The 25,837-nt window shown below is 42.8% G+C and overlaps 1 protein-coding gene across 15 annotated transcripts in view; it reads left to right on the forward strand.

Annotated features, from left to right (window-relative positions):
- Positions 1-56: 56 nt before the first annotated feature.
- WRN (WRN RecQ like helicase) overlaps positions 57-25,837 on the forward strand; it is a 47,227-nt gene continuing 21,446 nt past the window's right edge. For 2 of the 15 annotated variants that reach the window (XR_005105072.1, XM_037393080.1), the window contains exons 1-20: positions 198-1,213; positions 1,905-2,012; positions 3,694-3,809; positions 4,205-4,252; positions 5,811-5,956; positions 8,712-8,860; positions 11,055-11,204; positions 13,095-13,167; positions 14,085-14,196; positions 14,764-15,175; positions 15,821-15,901; positions 17,116-17,257; positions 18,481-18,556; positions 19,549-19,616; positions 19,989-20,097; positions 21,797-21,865; positions 22,405-22,487; positions 23,643-23,749; positions 24,476-24,663; positions 25,560-25,737. Coding sequence is in view for 14 of the 15 variants with exons in the window: in XM_037393080.1 (XP_037248977.1) it covers positions 1,926-2,012; positions 3,694-3,809; positions 4,205-4,252; positions 5,811-5,956; positions 8,712-8,860; positions 11,055-11,204; positions 13,095-13,167; positions 14,085-14,196; positions 14,764-15,175; positions 15,821-15,901; positions 17,116-17,257; positions 18,481-18,556; positions 19,549-19,616; positions 19,989-20,097; positions 21,797-21,865; positions 22,405-22,487; positions 23,643-23,749; positions 24,476-24,663; positions 25,560-25,737 (2,394 nt within the window). In the remaining variant the exon portion in view is untranslated. Of the gene's footprint in view, positions 178-197; positions 1,214-1,904; positions 2,013-3,693; positions 3,810-4,204; positions 4,253-5,810; positions 5,957-6,460; positions 6,676-8,711; positions 8,861-11,054; positions 11,205-13,094; positions 13,168-14,084; positions 14,197-14,763; positions 15,176-15,820; positions 15,902-17,115; positions 17,258-18,480; positions 18,557-19,548; positions 19,617-19,988; positions 20,098-21,796; positions 21,866-22,404; positions 22,488-23,642; positions 23,750-24,475; positions 24,664-25,559; positions 25,738-25,837 lie in introns of those variants that run through there. The other 13 variants (XM_037392976.1, XM_037393018.1, XM_037392985.1 and 10 more) reach the window with 12 other exon arrangements.

Genomic DNA, 25,837 nt, shown 5'->3' on the forward strand with positions numbered 1-25,837 from the left:
CCGCCCGGGGAGACAGCCGGCCGCGGGGGGGCGCGGGAGCGGGCGGGGCCACCCTGTGACGTATTACGCGCGCGACGCACCGTGACGCATGGTGGCTGAGCCGCTGCTGGCGCGGCGGGCGGCGATCGCTGAGCGTTGAGGCCGTCACCGGGTCCTCGGGCCTCCCCGGTGGGGCGGGTGAGCGGAGGGGAGCGGGCCGCCCGTCCTCCCGCTGCCGCTCGGTGTGCAGCGGCCTGCACGGGCACCGACGGGCCCTGCCTGCCCTGCGGGACGCGAGGCAGAGGGGCAGGCTGGGTCCCTCCCCGCCCTGCGGCGCGGTAGTTCCCGCTGGGCGGCTCTGGGCCTGCTGCCGGTTGTCCCGAGGGGGCCCCGTGGCAGCTCGGAGCGACCGTCGGCTGGCAGCTGGCCCTGCAGTGCTTGGCGCTCACAGGTTGAGGTGCCGGGCTGTGCGGGCGATGCGGCGGTGAGCCGTGCTTGCTCACCGGGGGCCCTTACCAACAGTGCTCTTGAACTTTGAGCTGATTTTGGGGAACGTGGTGCTGGGGTTGTGGGGTGGCTGCTGTTGGGTGGCCCTTCCCTGCTTCTTTCTAGCCTCTGCTGCTCCCTCTTGTTCCTGGCAGTTGTGGCTCGAGGCTCTGATTGAGGCGTCTTGCAGGTAGCTACTTGGTGACTGGTTTAGTATTAAAATACTCTGTGGAGTTGGCTTTGAGGTGGTTGGTTACGCTACTGCAGAAGCAGGCAGGTAACCAAAGAGTTCTTGAGTACTGAAGAACTGAAGCAGCACAATTTGCCTAGGATTTATGCTTCCTTGTTGGTGAGGAAGTGCAGCTGGAAAGTACTTTCTTACCAAGACACTAGCGGCCTGATTTTGTTGTTAAAGTGTATTGAGCACCTGGGGACTAGTAGAAAGAAGCAGGTGAGAAATTCTTTCTTTGTGAACTGTTCTGCTCCATCTTCAGGAGGATTTCTTAACCACACTAGAAGCAGTCCAGGGAGAAGCTGGAGGAGGTCTGACCCTGTCATCATTTGTGCACAACTGGAAAATCCTGCTCCACTTCCTGAAAGAAAACCCCAGTCATCAGGGCTGAAAATCTGCTGTTTCGGACAGCGTGTCTTCCTAATTAAGTATCCTGTAACTTCTCTGTCGCGTGCCTTCCTGTTCCAGGGATGTGCCCTGTTTCCTGATGCCCTGGGAATAGGCTGCCTCAGCTTGGTGAGCTCATTTATTTTTAATGTGGCATTGGGAAAATCATAAGTAAGCTCAGCCATCATCCTGTCAGCATGAGAGAGCTTAGCAGCATGTGCCTTGTTTCACTGTAGTTTTGCCCTAGGAATTCTGCCTGGTTTTGCTTATCTTGGCTGTGGGCTTACAGCCCTGAGGCCTTGTGAGGGGAATGCAGCTTCGGGGTGATGTGTGTGTCTGATATTTCTTTTTTTGTATTTGCATTTGCTGACAAAATCAGAAAAATGCTGCTGACTGCTTTTAAGCTAAGTGGCTGGTTCCTGTGCTGCTACCTAAAACACAAGACAGGCTTGTCTAATAAACGAGGGCTGTGTTAGCCAGACATGGCAGTAGGTGGACTCTTGTGGAGATCAGCAACTCTGAACAGAACTAGACTGAACTTTTTTTTCCGGGAAGGACTTGGAGGTTTTCCTGTTGATGTTTGTTTCTTGTCTTCTGACAAGAAAATGACAAGTGAGCAAAAAGATAATGCCTAAAGCTCTTCCAGCTTTTAACGCGGGGAGCTCTGTAGATGTCCATTCTTGCATGCAAAGCAGTTGAAGTTCAAGGTGGTGGTCTTCCATAAACTCGTTCTGGCCTGATGATATAACTAACAGCTTGCCTCTATACAAGCTGACTGTTCTTTCTTTCTTTTTTTTTTTATATTATGTAAATGTAACAGAAGTGTGGAAAAACGAATAAAATGGATTTGCTAACTTCTAGTCTGCAGAATAAATATCCTCAGTGGATGCTTACGCAAAACCAAGGGGGAGCTGGGGGTGATAAAAAGGTATGTGATCACACAAGGGGACTTAGTTGCAGGCTGCATAATAAAACAACATTGGACTGCATACTTGTAGTTAAACTTGTGCTTCTGGTAGTTGTATACATTTACAGCTGTGTTATCCTATGAGCTGTCATTAAATTTAGTACTCTTGTGTTTGTATTGGTTGAACTAGCGTGTTAAAGTCACTTAACTAAAAATACCGTCTATTGGCCAAAGGTTGCTGCTGTTATCTCGATAGAGATTTCTTCCTGACAATCTTGAATTTCAGTGGCAAAACCAGCAAGTATAAGGGAGCTTTTGATGTGTTACTGACACAGTATTGTGGGCTGTACATCATCAAGGACTGGGGATTTTTCATATGTGTAATTTGAGAGTTCAGAATGTAGCCTGACAGGGGAGTTGATTCTGGTAAGGCCCTCTGGCTTTCTGCTTTTGTACATCTTCAGTATTTCAGAAGGTTTTGCAGCTCAGAGGTATCAGAAGAATTAATTTATCAAGATTATGTCAACTTCTGGCATTCCAAAAACATTAATGTGTCCTTGGAAGGTTTTTTCTTGCATACATGAGCAGTTTCAGTATAAAATTTCTCCCTTGAAAGGGACTCCCCATAACATCTGAAACTGTTTTAACAATCAGAAAACTAATTAATGAATGAAAAGCAGAAGACTCTCTTCAGCAGTTTTCCTTCTATATAGTGGGAGCAAGAAATTAGTAGCATGGATATTAAGAAATGTCCTTATTAAAACCAACATGAATTTAATTTGCTGTGGTACAGCCTGGGTACTGTGGCACCCTGCCTCAACAAGCCCTTTTGAGGGAGGGTTTTGATTAAACTTTCACCCTTCATTAACTGGAGGAAACGTTTTGTTGTGCCAACATGAAATCAGCAGTATCTTTGTTTCAGAATCTCCCCCTTCGAGGCAACTTACTGTTTCTGAAACTGAGTGAAGAGCTGTTTTGTGTATTGTGGCCTCTTTGAATTGACAAGGCAGTTTTGTGCTTCAAGTGTTACTGTGTGATACTTAACTGTATTTGCTATTACTGGCATCATAGCTTACTTGAACGTGTTTAACCAGCCTGAAGGTTTTTCAGGCAAGTCAATGTAATCAGAAGTTCGGCAGTTCAAGTAAGTTTCTCATCCAGTAACTCTTAGTAAAGATCCTTTAGAAAGGGAGGAAAAAATGCCAACTATAATGTTATGTTTTACCTTATGTGCTTAAAGCTTCAATTTTTAGACCAAAAAGTTGATGGAAGATATCGGTCTTTTAAATGTTGCACGTAGTTTTAAGTCAGTGGAGTTTTAGATGCTGTCAAAAATGACTTTTTTTTTTTTTCCCCTGACCTTGTTCTTGGGAAGCAACTCAATCTCTTTGATGGGAAGAATCCAACTAAACTGAGATGAAAACTCAGCTTGTGTGACTTCAGTTTGAGTGCTTGGAGTTAAGCAGAGAAATTGGGGCACGAGCCCGAATGTTTTTATAAAGGAGGGTGTCACCCTGTTGCTGGCTGACAGTGATAGTAGCCCTGCTTGTGGAGCACAGTTCTGCTGCAAGGTTTCAGTAACTGCCAGAGCCAGCGGGGATAATCTGTTAAAGCGGTGCGCAGCAGTTGTCCTGCTGATGCATCTCTGTGGCAGGATTAGGTGTGGCTGGTAACAGAGCCTCTTCCAAATGTCATTTGACAGAAGTCTGTTGTTCAGAGGAGCGTTTTGGAAGATGGACTGCCATTCTTAGAGTTCTGCGGCTTTATTGTTTACAGCTACGAAGCCAGTGACTGTTCCCTTCTCTCAGAAGATATCAGGTAATAGCTCTTACTTATATTTTTTCTTCTTTTTTGAGTCCCTTTTCCTTTTTTAAAAAGGTCTTGGCTCTTCTCTGACTTCTCCTGGCTGATTGTTTGATGTGTCCAGAGGGCAGTTCAGACAGATAACATCTGGTCACGTTAGCTGTCTTATGTGTGCCAAATGTGTCTTACTGATTGCAAGTCCAAACTGAACCTATTCCTTGTGGTGGTGAACTATCTCGGTGAGAGAGATCCCTGGCTGTATATAGTGTGTGATGGTTTAAAAATACCTCTCAGCTGTGCTGTGCTGTTACAGCTTTCCCATTTGGTCTTTTTATGGGAGATGCTACCACCGAACCTTGCAGTCCCTTTAAGCAGAAGCAGTTCTAATGCAGGTTCTTTGCCCTTCACAGCATGGATGATTCCATGAACTTCAGTGACTTCACAGGGAAGTATGAGCTGTAAGAAATCAAATATATCTGTTAATTCATAACTGGGGACTGTATGAAGAAAAGGTAGTAAATTCATGATGCAAACAGATAATTATTTTTCTCCCCTTTTTGCATAGCAGAGCTCATGCTGCTGCTGGGGGGGGCGGGGGGGGGGGCGGGAAATACTATACAAAACTTTCAGTGCAGTGGAATAGATAAAGAACAAGCTTCCAAGGGAATATTTGTACCTGGTGCTCTCCTGAGCCTTGTGTGTTGGTTTTGTGTGGTGAGGTTTTGGTCGGGGGTGGGGGGGCTGCAGGGGTGACTTCTGTGAGAACCCGCTAAAGCTTCCCCTGTGTCCGATGGAGCCAATGCCAGCCAGCTCTAAGAGAGACCTGCTGCTCACCATGGCTGAGCCCATCAGCAGCTGTGGTAGCAACTCTGGGATAAGGTATTTAAGAAGGGGAAAGAAGAAAACCTGTGCAATCGAAGCTAGAGGGAGGAGTGAGAATGTGAGAAACAGCCCTGCAGACACCCAGGCCAGTGATGGAAGGCAGGAGGTGCTCCTGGTGCTGGAGCAGAGACTCCCCAGCAGCCTGAGGTGAAGCCCACAGTGAGCCAGGCTGCTACCCCCAGCCCATGGAGGTGAACAGTGGGACAGATCCCCACCTGCAGCCTGGGGAGGACCCCATGCTAGAGCAGGTGGGTGCCCGAAGGAGGCTGTGACCCTGTGGGAAGCCTGTGCTGGACCAGGCCCCTGGCAGGGCCTGTGGCCCCATGGAGAGGAGCCCAGGCAGGAGCAGGGTTGCTGTCAGGGCTGGTGACCCCCTGAGGGACCCAGGCTGGAGCAGGCTGTTCCTGAAGGACTGCAGCCTGTGGGAGGGACCCATGCTGGAGCAGTTTGTGGAGGACTGTCTCCCATAGGAGAGGCCCTGTGCTGGAGCAGGGGAGGCCTGTGAGGAGTCCTCCCCTTGAGGAGGAAGGAGCAGCAGGAGACAACATGCAATGAACTGACTGCAACCCCCATCCCTGTCCCCCTGTGCTGCTGGATGGGGAGGAGGGAGAGAAAACTGGGAGTGAAGTTAAGCCCAGGAAGAAGGGAAGAGTGGAGGGAATGTGTTTTTAAGACTAGGTTTTATTTCTCATTGTCCTACCCTGATTTTTTTGTAATAAATGAAGCTAATTTCCCCAAGTAGAGTGTTTTACCAGTGATAGTGAGTGATCTCCCTGTCCTTATCTTGACCTGTTTTTTCTCACCTGTCCAGCTGAGGAAGGGGGGTTGATAGAGGGGCTTTGGTGGGCACCTGGTCTCCAGCCAGGGTTAACCCACCACAGCTTGCTCTACTACTGCTTGTGTGCAGTAAGGTCTGCTGAGGTTTGAAGGGCTTCTTGTAGCTTTTGGAACCAGCAGGAATTTCACCTCCTTATGGTCTTGATTTTAAAATGGTTTCTGTATCCCTTACGTGTAAAAGGAAGGATGCGCTGACTGTGATTCTCTTAATTGCCTTTATGTAAGATGACTTAAGCCTGGTATTTTAAATCCTGGTAGAAGAACAGTCAAATGTGAAGAATATCTGTTTCTTTTCAGGCAGAGTTTGTCAGATGGGGCTGCTGTTGGATTTGATATTGAATGGCCACCATCATACGCCAAAGGAAAAATGGCAAAAATAGCTGTAATCCAGATATGTGTAACTGAGGAGAAGTGTTATTTGTTCCATGTTTCTTCAATGTCAGGTACCGTACTTCCTCTCTTATTAGTTAGGGCATGAGTTACCTTCTGTTTCTGGTGATTAATTTTGAACTTTAGGCCTTGAGCAATAGCTGGTATTTCATACTATGTTGAATAGTAAAAACCCATCCTTGTCCTCTTTCCGACCTATAATCAAGGGATATATTCTGAGTATTGCCTATGCATATCAAGGGAATCTTAGCCCAAGTCCTGCCCTGTGTGCTGGCATATGGCATTTTAGGTTCTGAACGGGGGGCGGGGGGGGGGGGAGGGGGGAGCGGAAATCTTGAGGATTATTTTTCTCTCTGGGAAAGAAAATTTTAATTCAGTTTTAAAAATTCAATTCCCTGCTCATGTAATGAGCTTTCTGTTTAGTGCCAAAACCAACGAACCTAAATTTAGCAGGCTGTGTTTCTTGTTAATTTGGCTATAATAACAAAACCCCTCAAAAATGATGGCTGTTGTGCAGTTTGTTCCTAATACCTGCATTTTGTGACACTGGTTTTCAGAAAGAATACTGGATACCTGGTGTGATGCAGCTGTGGGGAGAGAAGGAGTTGTGCTCAACAGAGACTGAATTCATTATGGATGTGAATAAAAGCTTCTAAATAGGGAACACAGGAATGAGGGAAGGAGGCTGCAGTTTTATAACCTTTGGTTTGAATGTTAGATTGAAGCTATGCCTGTGAGATGTCTCTGATTTCCCTGGGGTGTGCATGCTGAGGTATAACAGCGATAAGTTTTAATGTTGGTGCTCAATCCTTTGTCATTTATAGCAAATGGGGTGGAAAATTTAATTGCTGGAGGCTATTCAATTCAGGAGGCAGAAAGGTACAACTGCACAAAAGAAAAGGATTTGAGGAAAGGAAGCTAAGGGAAGGAGTCATAAAGAGCTGAAATGCTTTTAATTCTGAAAGTGAAGATGTTTGATGCTGAGTACAGTTGCATGTGGGCTACTTCATGTTACAGCAGAAGATGGTGTTTCCTCCCAAATAATTTTCTAAAATTTCTGTTCTTCTCAATGGGAGATGCGATTTGAGTGAGACGACAACTTTTTTGCAGGAACCACAGCCAATTTCTGCTTATGCAAAATAAATTTGATCTACAGGAATAGAGATGTTGGCAGAATTATCCAGTTGGATAAGACAATTTTTTGAGGCAAAAGAATAATGCTTTCTTCTGCAGGAGCAAGCGTGGAGAGTTCTTGGACTATGTATAAAGGACAGAAGTTACATATATCTATCAGGGAGATTCTTGAATAATTTCCCACTTTTTTTTTTCTTTACAGACTTCTAAGAAAAGGTGGCTTGTTTCTTGGGTTGTAGCCTCTATACAGTCTTGACCTTGGATGTTTTTAGTTCATATGGTCACTTTTCTAGAACTGGAGGAAGTGAAACAGAAGTCCTCTACTGGGAAATTCTTGTCCTTGAAGGTTTTTGTGACAATATTCTTAGGTGAAAATCCCTTGTGAAGTCAGCTGTGTACATTGCAGGCATTTACTCGGCTCAACTGTATCTCCTCTACAGAGGTCTCTCCATATTATATTATGGCTGAGGTGCTTTGTCTGCACCTCACAGCACAAGGCTACTGCAGTTTCGTGGATTTTTAACAGTAATTTTCTAATGCTTTGCCTGGGACCTGCAACTTCATAATCCACAACACAGCTGGTTGTGGCTGTAGTTGCAAAATTGTCCATGTAGTATGTCGGTGGTAGCCATAAAAGTGTGGAGATAGTCGTGTAAAAATAAAATCAGTGATGCAAAGTGGTGGATGAAATATAGAAATAAATATTACAGTAGTGAAAAGGTGAAATTGGAAATCAGAACCAAGCCAGATACTATGTGGTTTTAGGTACTAAAATGACACTTGAGACTAATTCAGGGTATCCAGCTGTGGGGTCCTGAAAGTAGGTATTTATATGAGATGCTCTGAATCTTAAATGGAAGCAAACACAGAGGGGAGAAAAAAGCTGCTTTCATTCAAGTGTGAAGCTTCTGCGGCTGTTCCTTCCTGTAGAAAACCTGATATGAAAGTTGCATGCTCTTATTCAGTCCTATAAATGTGAAAATACCCTTTGATCCAGGATTGCTGTGCCATCAGGTTGGGATAAATCAAAATACATTACCTAGCAGATGTCTAAATCCTGAAGTATTTTCTTTTCTTACTTACAAGACTGACTTGTCTGGGCTTGGCAGAGGATCTGGTTGGCTAAGTCGGTTTTCCAAACGCTATTGTTGGACCAGCCCAGCGTTAACACTGAGTATGCCTTCACAGAATCTTGTTTTCTGGGTGATTCCCTGTGTTTGTGGCTTAAACTGTTTACTGGGAATGTGAAATAGCAAAACCTGGGAAGGAATAAAGTGGAAAATACTGCATTTGGTTTCATGAGCATCCAATTCTGAGAATTAAAATACCTTTTTCAGTTAGAGGTTGCCTTTTCAGTATTTGATTTAACAATCAGCAAGACAAATGAAATAGGGTTGTTTACTTTCTTTACTTGATTTGTTTTCAGATGTAGCATGAATTTTTGTTTCAAATATTTCATTCCTGCTTGTTTGCAGATGACATGTTACAAGCAGTTGGTATTTCCAGTGATTCCAGAGTACAAACAGTGACATAAACAGAGCAACAGTGGGGAATTTTCCTTTAAAAGCACAGGTTTTTGCGGATGGCATTTGTGCTAGGATTTTGTCATTTCCATTAGACTTTCTGGCATCTTCCAGTATTTAGTTTCTCATGTTTGGGCTTAATCTATTTTAGGTTTTCCCAAGGGACTCAAAAGACTGCTCGAAGATGAAACAATTAAAAAAGTTGGCGTAGGAATTGAGGGAGATCAATGGAAGCTGATGAGTGACTTTGAAATCAAACTGAAGAGCTTTGTGGAGCTGGCTGACGTTGCTAATGAGAAAGTAAAACTTAAAACCTTTTTGTTGTGGGAGGGAATCTTGTTATTGTGCTACACAGAAGGAGGCTTCCTTGTCTTCATAGGAGCTCGATTCTGATAGCAAATGTACTCTGTAGAATAAAGCAGAGATGTATTGTAACTTCTTAAAAAAGCTTAACTCTCGAAGTCTGCAGCACTAAGTACCATCTTTCAGTGAGCTGGCTCTTAATGAATGTTTGTCCCCTTCTGAGTCTGTTCTCCTCTTGCATTTACCAGGTATGGCTTTTTAATTCAGCTGCAGGTGTGTTTTCTTTACTACTTAGTGATGGAAACTGCCAAACTGTGTCAAGTAAGGCTTCTACTGGCAACGGTGCACTTCTCACAGCAATGGCTGAACCATTAAAATAAGATGCCAGAAACGCTGCAGAGACAGTGGGAGGACTGATGCCCTTTGAAAGGAGGCAGCCCTCCTGCAATGGCTTGCTTGGTGCTGGGAGGAAGCAATTGCCACATGATCTGAAGCTGCAGATCTATCTTTTTCTGTCACTCTGAAGCTGGTGTTGCCTCTGTCGCATGGATGCAGTTTCCAGTGCCTGATGACCCACTGTTTAGAAGTAGTGTTGCATTTGGCACACCTTGAGCTTCAGTTTAGTTGGATTCTAGTTAGATGTTATTTGCGGTACAGATTTATGCCATCTTATTAGGGAAAAGAGTAAAAGGTTTATTACCTTCCATATGAGCCTGCCATTCTTATTTTTAGTGTGTCCCTTAAAGCTTTTCTGTCTTATTGTATATTCAAGGCTTTTCCTTACCTGCACTCAGCATCTCCATGCACTTCTCTTTCCTTCTATGCATTTTTTTGTTTGGTAGGATAATAGCAACAATTGTGCCTTCCTGGCAGAGAACAGATTTTTGCCCTGAATAATACTACTTGAACCTTTGTCTGTTCCGTCCTTTCTGTACCCTGTGTAATTAAATCGTTGTGGGGGAGAGGGGAGCGTGATGTATCATCAGCATTTGGGGCAGTGCTCTCCATATGAACCCGCTTGAAGTTTCAGTTCCTAGTGGGTTGGAAGCTGTACAAATTAAGCTGTTTCTTTTCAGATCTGGAGTTTCCTCAGTTTGCCCCCCCCCCCCCTTTTTTTTTTTTATTCCAGTATCAGACTTCAGGATAACTTGTTATGAAGATGAGCATCGTGATCTCCAATAGCAGCTTTAAAGTTTTCTGCTAGAGAGAAAACAAACCAAAAATAAACTTGAAAGTGAATCTTGGGAGAGCAAAGAATAGGGTTATACATATTGGCACAATACGAGGGGGAGGGCTGGGGGAAAACTAAAACGAACAGTTGGTACACTTTTTTTTTTATACCATATTTAAGGGGATGAGCTGATAATGCTGCACTGCCACTGTTAGACTTGACACTGCTGCCTGTTTTGCAAGTGCTTGCAAGTTGGAATAGCAGAAGGCTGCATCTGTGAGTCTTGGCTCCTTGGGGTCTGAAGGGAAGCTTCCCAAACTGATGGAGACAATAGCATGTAGGAACTGTGACTGACAAGTATGATTACAAAAGCAAGTGAAAACAGCAGTGTGGCAGGGTGACTTTTAGTCTTCTGATGAACTGCTTCCCAGCACACTGAGCAGTGTCACGGTCGGTAGCTGCACTCTTTGGTTGTGCTTGGTTCTGGACTTGCAAAAGGTGACAGAACACTTACAGGCAGGCTTCAATATTCCTGTGTTTATATTTAAATTCCTGGTGCTTAAGCTTCTCTAATTAGGAAGGCAAATGGTAGAAAAATCCTGGAGGGGAGAGGGGTTGCTGTTTAAGTCTGACTTCTTTTAATCAAACTGGAGACTACGTTGCGCAGATTTCCTGGTTTTGGTAGGGTGACAACAGCACCTCACGTTGTGTGGACTCACCTGGCCCTAATGCCATCTTTCCAGCTTGACAATGTACGTATGGCCTCTAACTATTAATACAGTTTCAGGGCAGGGAAGTACAGCTTCCAAATGGCCAAACTATCTTTTAATATGATGAGAGCAGAATTAGGCCTGAAGAACAGTTACTGCTTTGAGAAAATAGTTTGTTCTGACTAACCCAGAGCTCCTTGTTGCTAATGAGGGATTAAGTATGCTTTGCCACTTCCAGGAATGTTTTCTGTCAGGTCCAGTGGCTTTCCCCTTTAAACAAGCCTGCTGTTCTGTGTTTTTCTTCCCCCAGCTGAAGTGTAAGGAGGTATGGAGTCTAAATGGTCTGGTAAAACACCTTTTTGGCAAGCAGCTTTTGAAGGATAAGTCTGTTCGCTGTAGTAACTGGGAAGAGTTTCCACTCAGTGAGGAGCAAAAATTGTATGCAGCCACAGATGCCTATGTAAGTACAAGAAGAGATCACCACTCCATCGGTATCAATAAATTTCTTCTCTAATATGCTGTTAACAGCTGGTTTCATGTCTTCGTGCTACAGAACATAATGTAGGAAGACTCTGAGGCCCACTATGGATGTGGGATGCTTAAAGGTGGAAATGCCACTGAGTAGGTTGCTGTTCGATTCCTTTTCTGTCTTAAGTTTTGAAACCACAGTGTTCACCCAGAGCTACATATCTCCTCTGTTGAAGATAGTACTGTTTGTACCTGACTTGTACCTGTCATCTTGCTGGGATCACTTGAAGAGGATGTTGTGATTATTTCACGTAGAAAATTGAATGTTGATGGGAGAAAGAAACCCCATTCTACAGCAGCCTTGAGCCTCCCATGAGGTTCTTAACTCTGAATGTTTCACGGTGTTGTGAGATTTGCCTTTTTATTGAAGTCTGTGCAGAAAGCAGAGCTCCTGGAAGTTCTGTCATTCTCGGAACGTGCCAAGTAACACAGGTGCCAGCAAGCATGCCTGAGGAGTGTCTGTCCATTTGGACTCCCTTCAAGTTGTTGCCTCAGGGAAGTGAGTTCTGATGGAGCAGTTGGGTGAATTTTATATCTGTATGGAGGAAGCCAAAACTCTTGCAGCATGGTTATCCCACAGAGCTGTGATGTGGCTGGTGTGTATTTAAGTACAGTGATTGCTTACAGAATTGAAGAGTAGGTAACTTTTTTGGTTCCCTTGGCTGCAGGTTTAACTGTAGCTTCTTAGTGCTTTTGGATGTGCTTTCTGCTGAGGTTTTTGGTCATTTTTCTTGAGCTGCTTATGAACCAAAATCCTGCTAAATATAATGTGAGAAAATTCATAAGCAAGTCTGAAGAAATACAGACTTTTCCAGTGGCTAATACAGCAGTACTAGTGGTATTGATTACCAAGAAGAGTAGTTTAGTAGCATGTGAATTTTTGTAGCTCTGTAACTTTTTACCTTTTTTGCGAGTGTACCTTTCATACAGTTCTGTGAGTGGATTTACCAATAAGCTGCTGGGTGCTGCCTGCTCCCCAGATAAAAGTTGTTCTTTGTGGCAGCAAAATAAAAATTCCCTTGGGCTTTTATTCCTGTATCAAGGTTAGATAGAGGAAGAGAAGTGGGACAGGGGTGTTGTCTTTTCTGACTTGGGAAATGCTGCATACTTTTTCTAGTTGAGTTAAATGTTAAACTGTGGAGGGTTTGGCACCTGTTAAGATCCAAACCAGTAAGGAACAGAACTTTTATTTTTGGTGCCTGGTGCAGCTGCTGTAGCCAGCTTTTTCCAGGCAGTGCCTCTTTGCTGCTACGCTCTGTTCACCTGGCCTGTGTGTTGGAGCCTCGCAGGAAAACACAAGGGAGTATCTTGTTTCTTTCTTTCCTTTTAGATGCTTTCGCTAACATATGTAGTCTAATTAGCACATTCCTGGCTTTAGGCTGCATTTTCCTGTTAGAACCTATTATTCATATCAAGGGAAATATTAAACACACAGAATCTATCTTAGGAGGTTCAGAGCTATTCTCTTGGAGCGCTACATAAAATCTGAATGAGGTGGAGCAGATGGTGAGACTGGGGGTGGAGTGCTTGGGGCACTCTGTATGCAGCTAACTTCATAGATTCCCAGCGCAGCTGTCTTTGTTATATAAGAGTATCCACCACAGTGTGGACCCTGAGTCAGGACTTTGCATTCTGTAAGACATAACCTGGTTGTGATGAAGGATGCATTTAAGGTAGACCACTGACTGTTGTATGGCGTGGGCCAACCACTCTGAATTTGATGTTAATAATGTATTCATGCTGTAGTTTGCTGTGTTGTTTTATGTAGTCTTGAAGATAGTGTTTATCTGCAGAGTACTAATTTTTTTCCTTTCTTTGGCAGGCTGGCTTCATCATATATCAAAAACTGAAAAATATGAGTAACAGCGACCAGAAATTATTTGGTGTAAAACTAGGTAAATCATACATTCAAGCACAAGGAATTTATTCAATGTACAATTGAATATTCTATTTCCCAGCAGTTATTTCATAGCTTCTTTGTCCGGATTGTCTGGCTTCTTGGTGTGATTAGAGATCACTTCCAGAGAGAGCAGACTGTAAAGACTCTTTAGTGTCCTGGGTTACTGTATTGTGTAACTAATTTCCATAGCGATACAGGAATGCAGTCTTGGTATGATGTTTGTTTCTGCTGTATAAAGAGAGCAAATTCCTGCTCTCGTTCCAGTTTGTTTATGGAAACACTTAGGTGAGTTAATGTCAATTCTGCTGATGCAGGGACAAAAATCTAGTTTAAGAAGTAGTAAGACCACAAAAAATACATGTTGTGAAGTGATGTTTTTCTTAAGGCATATAAGCAGGACCCAAATTTAGAGCAGCTTAGCATTATTTATGTGATTAGGTTTGTTTAGTTCTGTGCTTCATAAGAAAAGTTAAGTATTGCACGTAGCTTATGGTTAAAAAAAGAGGTGAGATGTGAATTTTGTACTGGCTGAAGTTTACTTCTGTATCCAAGACAGAAGTGGGAATACTGTCCTCTTAATGAGGTGGATTTATTTTTATTTTTTTTGGCTTTGATTTCGTCAGCATAGCTGTGTTAGCAGCTTTTTTTCTGGAAGCTGGAAGGTATGCTGGGGAAGGATCACTTCATAATAGTCCTGTTCTGTATACTTTTTCCCCAGGCATGTGTAAAAGATGCAGAGGTGAACTAGATGGAAGCTTGGCCTGATTTCATGTACTTGACTTTTAAGCACTGGAAAAGGCTGTCTTATCAGCTGTAGATCTTGTAGATAGGCAGTTACTTGAATGGAACTTATTTGCGTATAGATGTTAGACATGATTTATTGTGAAATAACTCTGATGGCACTTGTTTCAGATGGCATGTTGTCAGAGGGTGTGAAGGAACGCTTGACTTCACTAGCTGAAGAGATAACGGACCTGGCTTCTCACATCCCTGACTCTTCTGGACAACTGGAGAATTTGCAGAGGTTAGATTTTTGCTGGTCTGTTTCTGCCTCCAAGATCGCTGTTTGCTCTTGATCCCTGAGGTCCCACGCAACAAAATACATGCTAACAGCAGTCTGTTACCTGTTGTGTCCTTTTCCAAGAAAAGAAAGCACAGTACACTTAATGCTGGAGTATTATCTTTGTACAAAGAACATAAGTTTGGTCTAATTGCAATGGGTTGGACACTGAACTTTGCTGAATCTGTTTCTTGTTGCTGAAATGCACAGCAAGGCTGCCTTTCATAAATAGCCAGGACTCATCGTTAATTACTAGAAGTCTGGAGACTTGATACAAGTGTGGGGACAATACCAAAAACAGTGTTTTCAGAGAGGCTTTGTAGGTTTTCCTCATAGTAAAGAAATTTAATTTTCTTCTCCCAGAAGTGGAATACCAATTGCATATGGGTGATGAACTTTATAGTTGAAGCTTTGGACAAACTCAGTCTGGAGAAACAGACTACTTTAGAACCATCAGTTCTACTTGTGACTAAGGTGGATGTAGCAACTGGCTTTATCATTTTGGTTTAACTTTCTTGTTTTACCTTCTAGGGCTGCAGAAATCCTAGCTGACATATCGGCAAATGTAAAGGCATTAAGAAGCACACTGTTTGGTTCAGGCTTTCCGTCTGTACTGGAGAAGAGCTGTGGTGCAACTCCCGCAAATCTTGAAGCAAAGTCACCAAATGTTGAAGCAGAAAAAGTTGAAAAGCCTGCATTTGCTAAACAACTTGAAGTTGACTTCACCTGCTCTGATGCTACACTTGCTGGCCTCTGGGAGGGAGATGTGAATGAAGAAGAGGCAGAGAGCGGTAATGCTGTTGTGGAAGATGGGGCTGCAGCAGCCAGCTCAATGAGCAAGGCAGATGGAGATGAATTCATGTCACTAGACATTACTGAGCAAGAACTTCAGATCTTGGAATGTCAGGCTGCAGGAGAATTGGTCAGTGAAGCTGCACCTGAGGTACTGAGAAAAGCCTTTGTTAATCATGGGTGCTTAGAGGTAGTGATCTCATCCCTAATTTCCCCTAGGACTTTAAAGTTCTGCCGCTGAGAGAATATTAAGGTGGGCTGGAAGAAGGGCTCAGAGTCTGGGAAGTATATGTGGTGGTAGTCAGGTACTGAGCTGCTCTTTAGTCATGTGGCTGGAAGGATTACTACTGAATACAGAAGCTCTAGATAGTCTGACTAGGTTTCCTTTTGGTTGCTAATACCTTACCAAAGAATTTAGTGCAGTAAGGGGACCAATTCTGCACTCGCGTCTCCAACTTGGTCATGATAAAAAGCAGATCTTTTTCTAAGGGAACTGTAAATAGCAGTCCTAGTGACTGCTGAATGTGGATTGATGCCTTTTGAATCAGATTATAATTTCCTTATGTTCATGTGTTTCACACAGCTGGTGATACTCCTTTTTGTCTCTCACAACAGGGCCTTGTGTTCTAACGTTTCTTTCTGATAGTCTTTTTAACAGACTTCAGAGCTGAATTTTGAGCTTAGTTACTTCTGGTAAGAAGTAAAAGCATGCAGAAATGGTTCATAGTATGTACTGAAGGCTGGAAGGTGGTGGGTAAAATAGAAATAACTTTGCTGATAAGAACTTTTTTCTTAGGAGGCATGCTCTACAGACAACGAACAGAATATTTCCTGTGTCATTGAAAGTGATGAAGAACTGGAAATGGAGATGCTTAAAGTGAGTGCTTGGGTTTTTTTATTAAGGGGGTTTTTTTGGTAATGATGATGCTCTTGGGTCCCAATGGAGCACAGCATAGTTGAGGGGAAGGAGTATGAAAGAAAACGGTGTTGCTTACTGAAGGTGGACAGGAGACAGAAAAATGTGTGGATACCTAAAGAATTCAATTTAATAGTTTCAGACTTCAATGCTGCTTGCATCCTACCACATTGTTATTATCCCAGCTTGGATTTGATCCACCTGCTTACTGCAGTTGTGTAGATTATCATTCATAAACAGCTGGGCTCCAAGTGTTGTGCGTTCAAACCCTTGTCCAAGGGCTTGAGCTGACAGGGCAGTTTGTGTGCTGCAGGTTCTGCTGACCTGGGCTGTAGGTCGGATTGCTTTGTAGCCATGTTTTGCAGGCCTCTAAGTTTCTACGGCTATAACTTTTCTTGAAAAGAAGGACTCGAGTGTTGAGCTTTTTTCCTGATCCCCCAGTGCTACATATTCGGTCACTTCACTTGAAATACAGTTCCACCAAAGGTAGTCACAAGTGTTTGTTTGCTTGCACACATATGAAGGTTGTGTAGCTTATAGCTGAGTAGGAAGCAAGACTTAAAGGTCTGGGGGGAAAAAAGCTGAATTTTCTCATAGGGAAGGACCAGGTCTCTTCTGGATGGTTCTCAGTGCTGCATGTCAATAAATGCAATTTTGGTCAGAAAAGCTCACTTGAGAAGAGGGGGTTTAGTTGGTGTTCCTCTGAGCACCATGTTTTCAAACCAACGAGTGTAGCATGATGTTTGTTGGGATGCCATCTTTTCTGTTGGTTTTTTTTTTGTGGCTAGCCTCCCAAGTCACTTCTCAGTGAAACTTGTGCCTTTGTCTAGTTGAAAGTAAAAAAAACAAACAAAAAACACCAAACAAAAACAACAACAAAAAAAACCCAACAACCACCACAAAACCCCAACTATTGGTTTTAAAATAAATATCTTCAAAATTTCAAAGATCTTTTTGCAAAGAAAAAACACAACTGTTGTGATGCTACCCAGGAAATGGCTCTTGGAATTTGAATGCTACTGACTGCTGTGCTTTTCTTTGTGCTGTGTGCCTATAGATCTGAGTTACGGCATAAGTAAATTAAAAGTCATATGTTCCCATATCACATTACTTCAGACATAGCGTTTTATCTACTGTTTTATGCTCTGAAATAACTTTTTCTCCCAATTTCTCAGTCTTTAAAAGATGTAGACTATTCTGAAGGAGCTTTAACTGAAAGAGAGTCCAATAAAGCCAGGAAAACTCCTGACGCAGAACTGAACGTTGCACCAGATGATGATGAAGATGAAGGCATTGAGGAGGAAGAGGAATGTTTGGGTATGTTTGAAATCATAGTGCATGGTTAACTGTTTATAGAAGCAGATGTTGGAAGTACAGTGACATTTTGTGCTTGGTTTCTTGAAGCAGAAAGTCAAAGCTCATCTGGGTTTTCAAAGGAGTACTTGTCTATGTGTCAAGATGAAAATGTAAAGGTGTCCTTGGCAAAACATAGTTGACTCCTGCCACTATCAGTAGTCGTTATGTATGCTTAATGGGACTAAAGCTGCTCTGGGGCTGTGGAGATAATGCAGAATTGAGGGTAGCTCTTCAGAACACAGCAGGGGAGATGGTGGAACCTCCACTATGTGCTCTTGTTCTGTTGTCCTGCTACTACTGCTCTGTGGCAGAGTTCTTAAAAAATTGTGGCTTAGGGGTGATCTTGACCCTAATGCTTTGGAGCTGGCCCTGTGGGGGCAAATCAAATGGGGAATAGAGACCGAAATGTGAGGTGAAATACATCTTGGCTTGCTTGGGCCATCACTGTGTGGAAGCTTCCTACCCTGGTTGTTGAAGTTACACTGTGGACCTTGTCACTGAAAGTAACATCAGCTAGGAGAAGAGCTGCTTGCTCCTTCCCAGCAGAATGTGGGCTGCTAGACAGGGACAGAGGAGCAAATTGCTTCTTTGTTTGGTTCATCTCTCTCAACAGTAGCCAGGCAGGCTATTACAGGGAATATGTGCTTGTCCAACAGACAAAAACTAGGTGGAAGCATCATACTGTGGAGTGTTAATTAGAAATCTCAACAGATGTTGAACATGTTTCTTCAGTGTTCAAAGTGAGATCAGGATCCCCTTGTAGGTCACTTCTGGGCCATGACTTCGTTGGCTGTTTGCAGTGTTGGGCATTGATTGGTGTAACTTCAGTAGGGTCTTTAAAGGCAGGCTGAGCAAAACATCTCTGGTACCTTGTGTGAGCGTGTAGCAAATAATGCAGCTATGCATTACAATATCTGTTGCTTTAGTATCTCATTAATCAAGCCATATGTTCCCATCACGCAAGGTGTCTGAGCAGCCTGCTTGCTATTTTAATCCTTTATTGTAGCCTGTAAATATCTTCAGAGTCTGTTTCTCTTCCCTGGAGTTGCCCTAATCCTAGGCCCTGGGCATCGCTAACCACGAGCAGACTTTGTCAAGACTGTTAGTGCTTTGTCATCCTAAAATTTAATCAGAGATGAGTTTTGGTTTTTGGGTTTTTTTCTCCTCTCTCTCTCCCACTAAAGATCCATTGCTGCCAGTGCCTAGTGAAAGCCACATCACATGTCTGAAGACTTATTTTGGGCATTCTTCTTTTAAACCGTAAGTATGTTTTTCTGTTGAAATGTACACTCCAGAATTCATCTTCTTTCCCCTATTTCAATTCTGATATTTTTTTTTGTTACTGTTTACTGCCAGAACTAACAATCTAGGACCTAGATTGTTAAATCCCTAGGAAAAGAGATCTTTGCCACAATAAGATGTCAGAATAAAAGTTATGGAGTGCTAACTACAATGCTGTACTCTCACAGTGGAGTATGAGTTTCTTGACTCTTCTGATGGCTTACCTCCTGTGTTTGAGGCTTTGTTGTATCGGGTCTAGTTCAAGTGTGTTAAACAGTGAGCAACAAGCTGCACAGATGTTAATATGTGTGATAAATCTGGTTATTCTTTGTTGTGTGGCTCTAGAAAGGAGGGACAGGCTTCTGTCTGTGTGGCATGATCTCAGCACAGTATGTGCTTATGTACTTGAGCATTGTTGTTGCATTTCTTAAGTTCAGTGGAAATGAGATGAAATACTCCTGGATGACTGGCAGTGAAATGCTTTCTGTGCAAGGCACAGCCTGAGCAACACTTTGCGGGGGAAGCCTGTTTTACTGGATTAAAATGTTTTGTAAACTCTTGGAAAATGGGGATGGGGGGATTTTTTTTAACTGACTGCAGTTATTTACATGTGATACCACAGAAAGATGAAAGCTGGCAAAATCAAGGTCCTGTTAACAATCTGGCATTGAAGATAACTGTAGTTTTCAGTGTTTGTGGATCAGTTACTAACATGAGATGCAGTTTTTGTGATCTTCTGTGAATAACTGCATCAAATGTTGCTTGCCTCACTCCACTAAGAGTAACTCCACTAACACTGGTGGGACTACCTGCAGTAGCTGCAATGTCTGAGTGGTTGCAGTGTGCAAAAACACTCAAGGCAGCCAGAAGTGTTTCTTTAACCTGAAATGCAACTGAATATGTGGTTTCACAAAACTTACATGTTATGCGTGGTAGCGAGAATAAAATATTTCCCTTGGTTTAATCTAAAGGGTCCAGTGGAAAGTGATAAATTCTCTTTTAGAAGACAGAAGAGATAATCTTGTTGTCATGGCAACTGGTAAGTTACCTTTACATCTTAAGTAGCAGCAAAAAATCCTTTCCTTTCTGGGGAGAGTAGGATTCAAACTTGGAGACTGTCCATGTGGCTCACATGAGCAGGGTGCCCTGATTGAGACTTCAGTCTTAGCCAGCTATGCTGGCTACTTGTGTGTCTGTCCTAGCCTTTGTCACTGACCTTGGTGTAGTGAGGGGTAGCAAATGGATGCTGAGCATACTTACCTTGCATCTTTGTTCCTCTACTACAAAAACAAATGTCACTTGGGGGGGGGGGGGGGGGGTGTGCTTAACAAGGTGTTAAACCATCCTCTGTAGCTGTAGTTATAGCTGCATAGAAAGCGTGATGTTTCACTTCTGCCTTTTTCCCTTTAAGGCTATGGAAAAAGCTTGTGCTACCAGTTTCCTCCTGTTTACACTGGATCTACAGGAATTGTCATCTGTCCCCTTATTTCCTTGATGGAGGACCAGGTGCTGCAGCTGACGTAAGTAATGCAGTAGTAACAAGCTGCTGCTGTATTGCCTGTGGAAACCCACGGATTCTGCTTGTGGCATTTCCTGGTGTTTAAGGTTGCAGCTTTGTACAGCAAGCTGTTTGCATGTCGGCTGTAAAGCATATGTTTCTCAAGGAACACATGCAAATTGCGTAAATAGGCTAAGGTCACTGGATTTGTCAATTATGTGAACTGTAGGCTGAATTTGCAGAGGATCTATGCTGGTGGGTGGTTCCTGAAGGTGGATCCTTCTCAAGTATTTCGGGATTCATGGGCCCTTTTTGCACAGATGGAACTGATGGAGCTTCACGGGCTGTTTCAGCCTGAGAGTTATGTCAAAACTTGGTAGGGCTTCCTTTGAGTCTGAGAAGTAACATCTGAACAACATACGGCTGGAAGCTGTAAGCCATTCAGATCAAAGTTATAGCACAGACTTTGAAGACAGACAGTGTAGTAGGTCTCCTAACACCTGGCCTCTTTAATTCGTAAGAAGTCTGAGGGAACTAGTGGGTGACACTGAATGCTCTTACATGAGCAGATATAGGTGTTATCAAGATAAATCTCTTTGATTTTAATACCTGATAATGCTTTCTCTACATGTACTTGCTTTCTGTTATAACAGCTATTCACTTCTGACGCTTTTTAAGCTGTGGGAATCATGCTGAGTTGTCTAGTTCATCCCTGCCTTGTCCAACTTGGAAAGAATGGGCCTTTTGTGAAAGAGGGGATATGAAGATTTTTTTTGAAGTAAGGAGCATCAATTACATGTGGTAGCTTCTGCTTCTTCTGCTGCACATCATGACTGCAAGCAGATGAATGACTGGACAGCCTAAGCTGTCTCTATAGCCAGCTCCTAGACTGAGTATTAATCAGCAGGGTGTCTATATGTATTCAGCTGCTGCTTTGGCTTTTATTCGGTTTTCCTCAGTGGAGAGGGTTTATTCACCACATTCTCAGTGGGTCATTCATTTTGAAGGCTGGGAAGGCTGAGTTTCTGTGACCTAATGCGATTCCATAATTCATTTGTCAGTCGGGGTGCAGTTCTGCCAAGGACAGACAGAAACATGGAGGAGCGAGGTGGGAGAAGCTATCGAAACGAAGGGCTGGAACAAAATGCAGTAAATCACCAAGAGGACAGGGGTTGCAGGGTCCTGAAAGAGGTCAGGTATGAGGTGGCTGAGCTGATAAGCGTAATTGCTGAATCTGTCATTAAAAAGCAGCCACCCGATTGAAAATTAGCAGATGTGCCACCAGTGGCTCTCAAAAGATTGAAAGGCAGCATAAAAAAGTGCAAACTAGTAAGGTTTACATCCAAATGTGATGAACTGCATAAGAAAGTAAGAAACTTACTAAAGAAAGTAAGTTACTGTATGGTCTTCTTTTAGATGTTTTATTAGTAAAGTTAGTTCTCGGGCAAGGAAAATGGCCTTTATTTCTCTGATTCCTTATTGCACTGAAAAGGGTGTGTGGGGTGGGGGAACCACAGCTGGAGGTGAAGTGGATGTGCGTTTGGGTGGCAGGAATAGCCACTGTTCACTCCTGCTCTTTCAGAAGGTGTTTTTTCCCCACGGAGGTCTTTGGAAGAAAATAGTCTCTGACCTTGCAGCTTGAACTTGCTTTACAAAGTTCTGGCATAGGCTGAAAGCATTGAGGGTAAATCTGTTTGTGATTGTGCTTTTCATTTCTGCAGAATGTCAGAGATTCCAGCTTGCTTGCTTGGTTCGGCTCAGTCAAAAAACATCCAAGAATGCATCAAAGCGTGAGTCTTAACTAAGCTTTCTGGGACTGCATGTGCTGACGTAGGTGTATTGGAGAGGGAGGGTGTCGCCCTGATCTGTCATCGCTGAACCTCTTGATTCTGGCTCGGACCTGGAACCTGGCAGTCAGTGATCCTGCTTGCATTCACCCAGGCTGAGCATGGGGGAGGCTACAGCCACCCTCTTGTGCCCTCCGCCTGGGGCGATGGGGCTTGTTGACTCAGCATTACATTGTGATTTATACATGATTTTACACAGCTCTTAGACCTATATTTGTCGCCAAGTCATCACAACAGTCCTTTTTTTGTTCTAAAAGCTAGTAAATCTCTGCTGTTTTTCCTTTTCTTGTAACATTGTGTGTACTGCCTTGCTTTCCTATGGTTCTGGAATGCTTTCTACAGTCTTTACTTCCTCTTGTTCCATGTTCAGAAGTCTGTACTTGTTCTCATTTGCATATTCTAGGCAATCATGGCTTTGTTTTATTTGGTTGGGTTGTCTGGGGTTTTTCCTTCTGTGATGGTGTATTTGCTTGATGTTTCAGGGGTCAGTACAGGGTCATATATATGACTCCAGAGTTTTGTTCGGGGAACTTAAAATTACTTCAGGATCTTGACCAAACTATCGGTAAGTTGGGGATGGTGTGGGTGAGTTGGCAGGCAGTTTAAATTCATAGTTAGGTTTAAACTTTTTGAATGCTTGAACACCTTTCACCAATTCCTTACCATTAGCGAGCTCGGAGGTTTGTGTAGTGACTGATGATAAATGGTGCCAGAAGATCCTGTTGTTGATGAAGAAAGGTATCAGTGGATTGTCTTTAGTGTGGCCTTGGCATGGGACATTACAGAAGTTACTAGGAACAAAGGTGCCAAAACACTCATCTTTAAATCACGTGAAGTGCAATGTATATCACTACGTTTTAACCTCTTAAGTATTCTAATCTTTCTCAGAATGTAACAATGGAGTTCTGTTTTGAAATGCCTTAGTGCATCATAAAAATTCTCTTTCCGTCAAGGATGATGAATCTCATAGTAGGGTAAATTCAAAGCATGTAAACTCTAAAGAATTGTAACTTTTTTACTAAGGAACTGAGTTTCTAGTGCTGTAAGCAGGAAGGACTCTCTGGGGAGCAGAGAAGCCATTTGAGCACATGGAGTCCCAGGAAACTATGTGCTTGGCCTCTGACGCTAGGGTGCTTTGAGCACACAGATTAGAATGGGATATCTGTACACAAGTTGAGGATGTTTTCTGATTTGGAAAACATGCAAGGCTATTTTTCCAGGGGCATCTCTAACCTCTTTTCTCTATTTTTCTGGACTTTCACTTATCTCCTCAGTGAAGACCTGAGACACTCAGGCTGTGTTCTACAATCCAGAAAATAAAACTAATGACATCTGTAATGAGTATTTGTGACTTATTTAATAAGTCCGGGAAGCAGGGGTTCTGTAAGAGGTAGCTGAAGACTTTAACTCATTAAGAAGAATCTTGGATATTTGGAGCTTGGAGAAGGAGGCAGAGATGGTAGTGGGAGAATCCATAAAAGCTCTTGAGCCTTTCTTACAAAAGAGGCCGTTATAAAAATGAGCCTGGGGAGCCAGTACAGCAGAAAGCGTTCTAAAACCAAAAATTTAAGTGGGCTGCTGGTGCCTTCTCAGGAAAGCTTTAAATTGACCAGAATGGGGTGTTTGTATTGTGTAATTTCATTTGTATTTTATCACTTCCCATGTTGTTTTATCTTGTTTGTGTGTCCATGCTGTGTGTTTTGGTTTTTGTACCCACCAGGTATTACCCTCATAGCTGTTGATGAAGCTCACTGCATTTCTGAGTGGGGCCATGACTTCAGAAATTCCTTTAGAAATTTAAGCTCGTTAAAGAAAGCTCTACCATCGGTGAGGTTTTGATATGTTTGATGACCAATGTAAGAGAAGAGTACTATCTCATTTTGTGTGATAGTTTGAAATACCTGTCTTGTGATAGAGCTCTTTGGATGTATGTACCATGCTGTTTCAGAGTTTATTCAGTCTGTTTGTGATCGAGTTTTGTGGATTTTTTCTAAATGCTTAAATGAAGGATATTCTGAACCTGGACTACCAGCAATTTCTGAAAATTAAATTACTTTATGGATCCTTGTGCTGTGGAAGATGATGTCCCTAAGCTTCTGGTTAAATATTGAGGGATTTTTTATTTTTAAAACTGAGTGGCTTGTACGAAGATGTGACTGTGGTTTTTAGACATTCCTTGAGTGCATATTGCATAAGCTCAAGCTTAGAGCTGAACTTTACATGGTAGTCTTGGAAGTTTTGTCTTATGTTCCCTAAACTTAGCTAACCACATCAGAAAATTACTGCAGACTTGTTGAAGATTTAGCTAAAGAAAGCATGGATTCAGGATAACCCTAAATTGTAAATGTTCTGTCCCTGTCCGCTCTCCTGAACAGTGTAGTCCAAACCTCTAGGTAGCAAAATATTAACTATATTTTTCAAATAGCTGAGCTGATCCAGTGATCATAATGAGGTTAAAATGCCTGTTTACATCCTAGTTCAGTTTTGACTTTATAGGGTTTTCTTAGTTAAAATAAAAATCCATGAGATTGTGACTTCTGCCTCTCATTGCAGGTTCCCATTGTCGCTTTAACTGCGACTGCAAGTCCATCGATTAGAGAAGACATAGTGAATTGTCTGAACCTAAAGAATCCCCAGGTCACGTGTACTAGTTTTGACAGACCTAACTTATACTTAGAAGTTGGACAACAGAGTGGAAATATCATTAGGGATTTGAAGCAGTTCCTTATTAGGAAGGGAAGGTAAGGATTTAATCCTGTTTCACTGATCCCTCAGATATGCGTTAGTATTTTGAAGTTTTGGCAGTGTGTGCTAAGAATTGGTAGCAGTCCTAAACTGTTTTGGTGAGGAAGAGCCTGGGCTTTCTCCAGAGCTTAGCTTTCATACCGGACTAATCACTTGTGTAGTGTCCCTTATTGTGCCCACCCCCCCCGCCCAATTTAAAAAAAAAAGCTTTTGAGGCAAGAAGATAGGCTCTTGCTCTTTGCATGTTGCTAACTTAAGCATCTTCAGGATCATTTGATCCTGGGAGGAACTGCTGACACTGTAGCAATCTGATTATGATGGATTGACTGGTGGGTAACTTTCTAAACAGTGTTGTACAAAATGTGTGAGTAGTTACAAATCTGTGGCAAGACTTATTTTCTTATAAAGCTAATCCGAGTGGAAGAATTGCAGTCCTCTTCTGTTAGCAGGCCCATTGGTGTAGCCAGTCTGGCCCTGTTCTTGTTGCAAGCTGCAATGTGTGCCTCTACAGCAGTATAAATGAATTTCTCATTGCTTGTCTGTTATATAACAGTAGACCTTTCAAAAGCAACTTTCAAAAGTAAAAGCATATTTCCTGATGACTTCAAGGAAATTGGGGGGCCTTATCCTGCTGCTTTTACAGAGATCAGAATCTTCTGTGTTCTGCAAAATAAGCTTAAAGAGCACCAAATAACTTCCAAGTCCATTTTTCCAAAGGACAGACAATTTCTGTATGAGTGGACTAGTTTAAAATCTGTTTTGATTTCTAAATCCCCAAGAAGGTGAACTGCTGGCAGAGCTACGTTGCCTTTTCAACTAGGTTCAATCAGACTTTTTGCAGAAAGGTTGCTGCTTCTGTTCAGTGTCATTTACGTGTTGCTATTATCTATAGCAGTTCTGCATATGAATTTGAAGGCCCCACTATAATCTACTGCCTTTCAAGAAAGGCCACGGAACAGGTTGTGTCTGAATTGATTAAGCTCAGGGTGGCCTGTGGTGCATACCATGCTGGTATGGGAATCAAACAAAGGAGAGAGATCCATCACCAGTTCATGAGGGATGAAATTCAGGTACGTAGGAAACTAAGTCTACTTGGTCCTGTTTATAATTGCAGAGTTTCTGGTAGAGGAAAGAATTTGGGAATATCGGCATGTGTTTCCCATTTACTCA

The sequence above is a fragment of the Falco rusticolus genome, chromosome 1, assembly GCF_015220075.1.
Source record: "Falco rusticolus isolate bFalRus1 chromosome 1, bFalRus1.pri, whole genome shotgun sequence".
NCBI classification, from domain to species: Eukaryota; Metazoa; Chordata; class Aves; order Falconiformes; family Falconidae; genus Falco; species Falco rusticolus.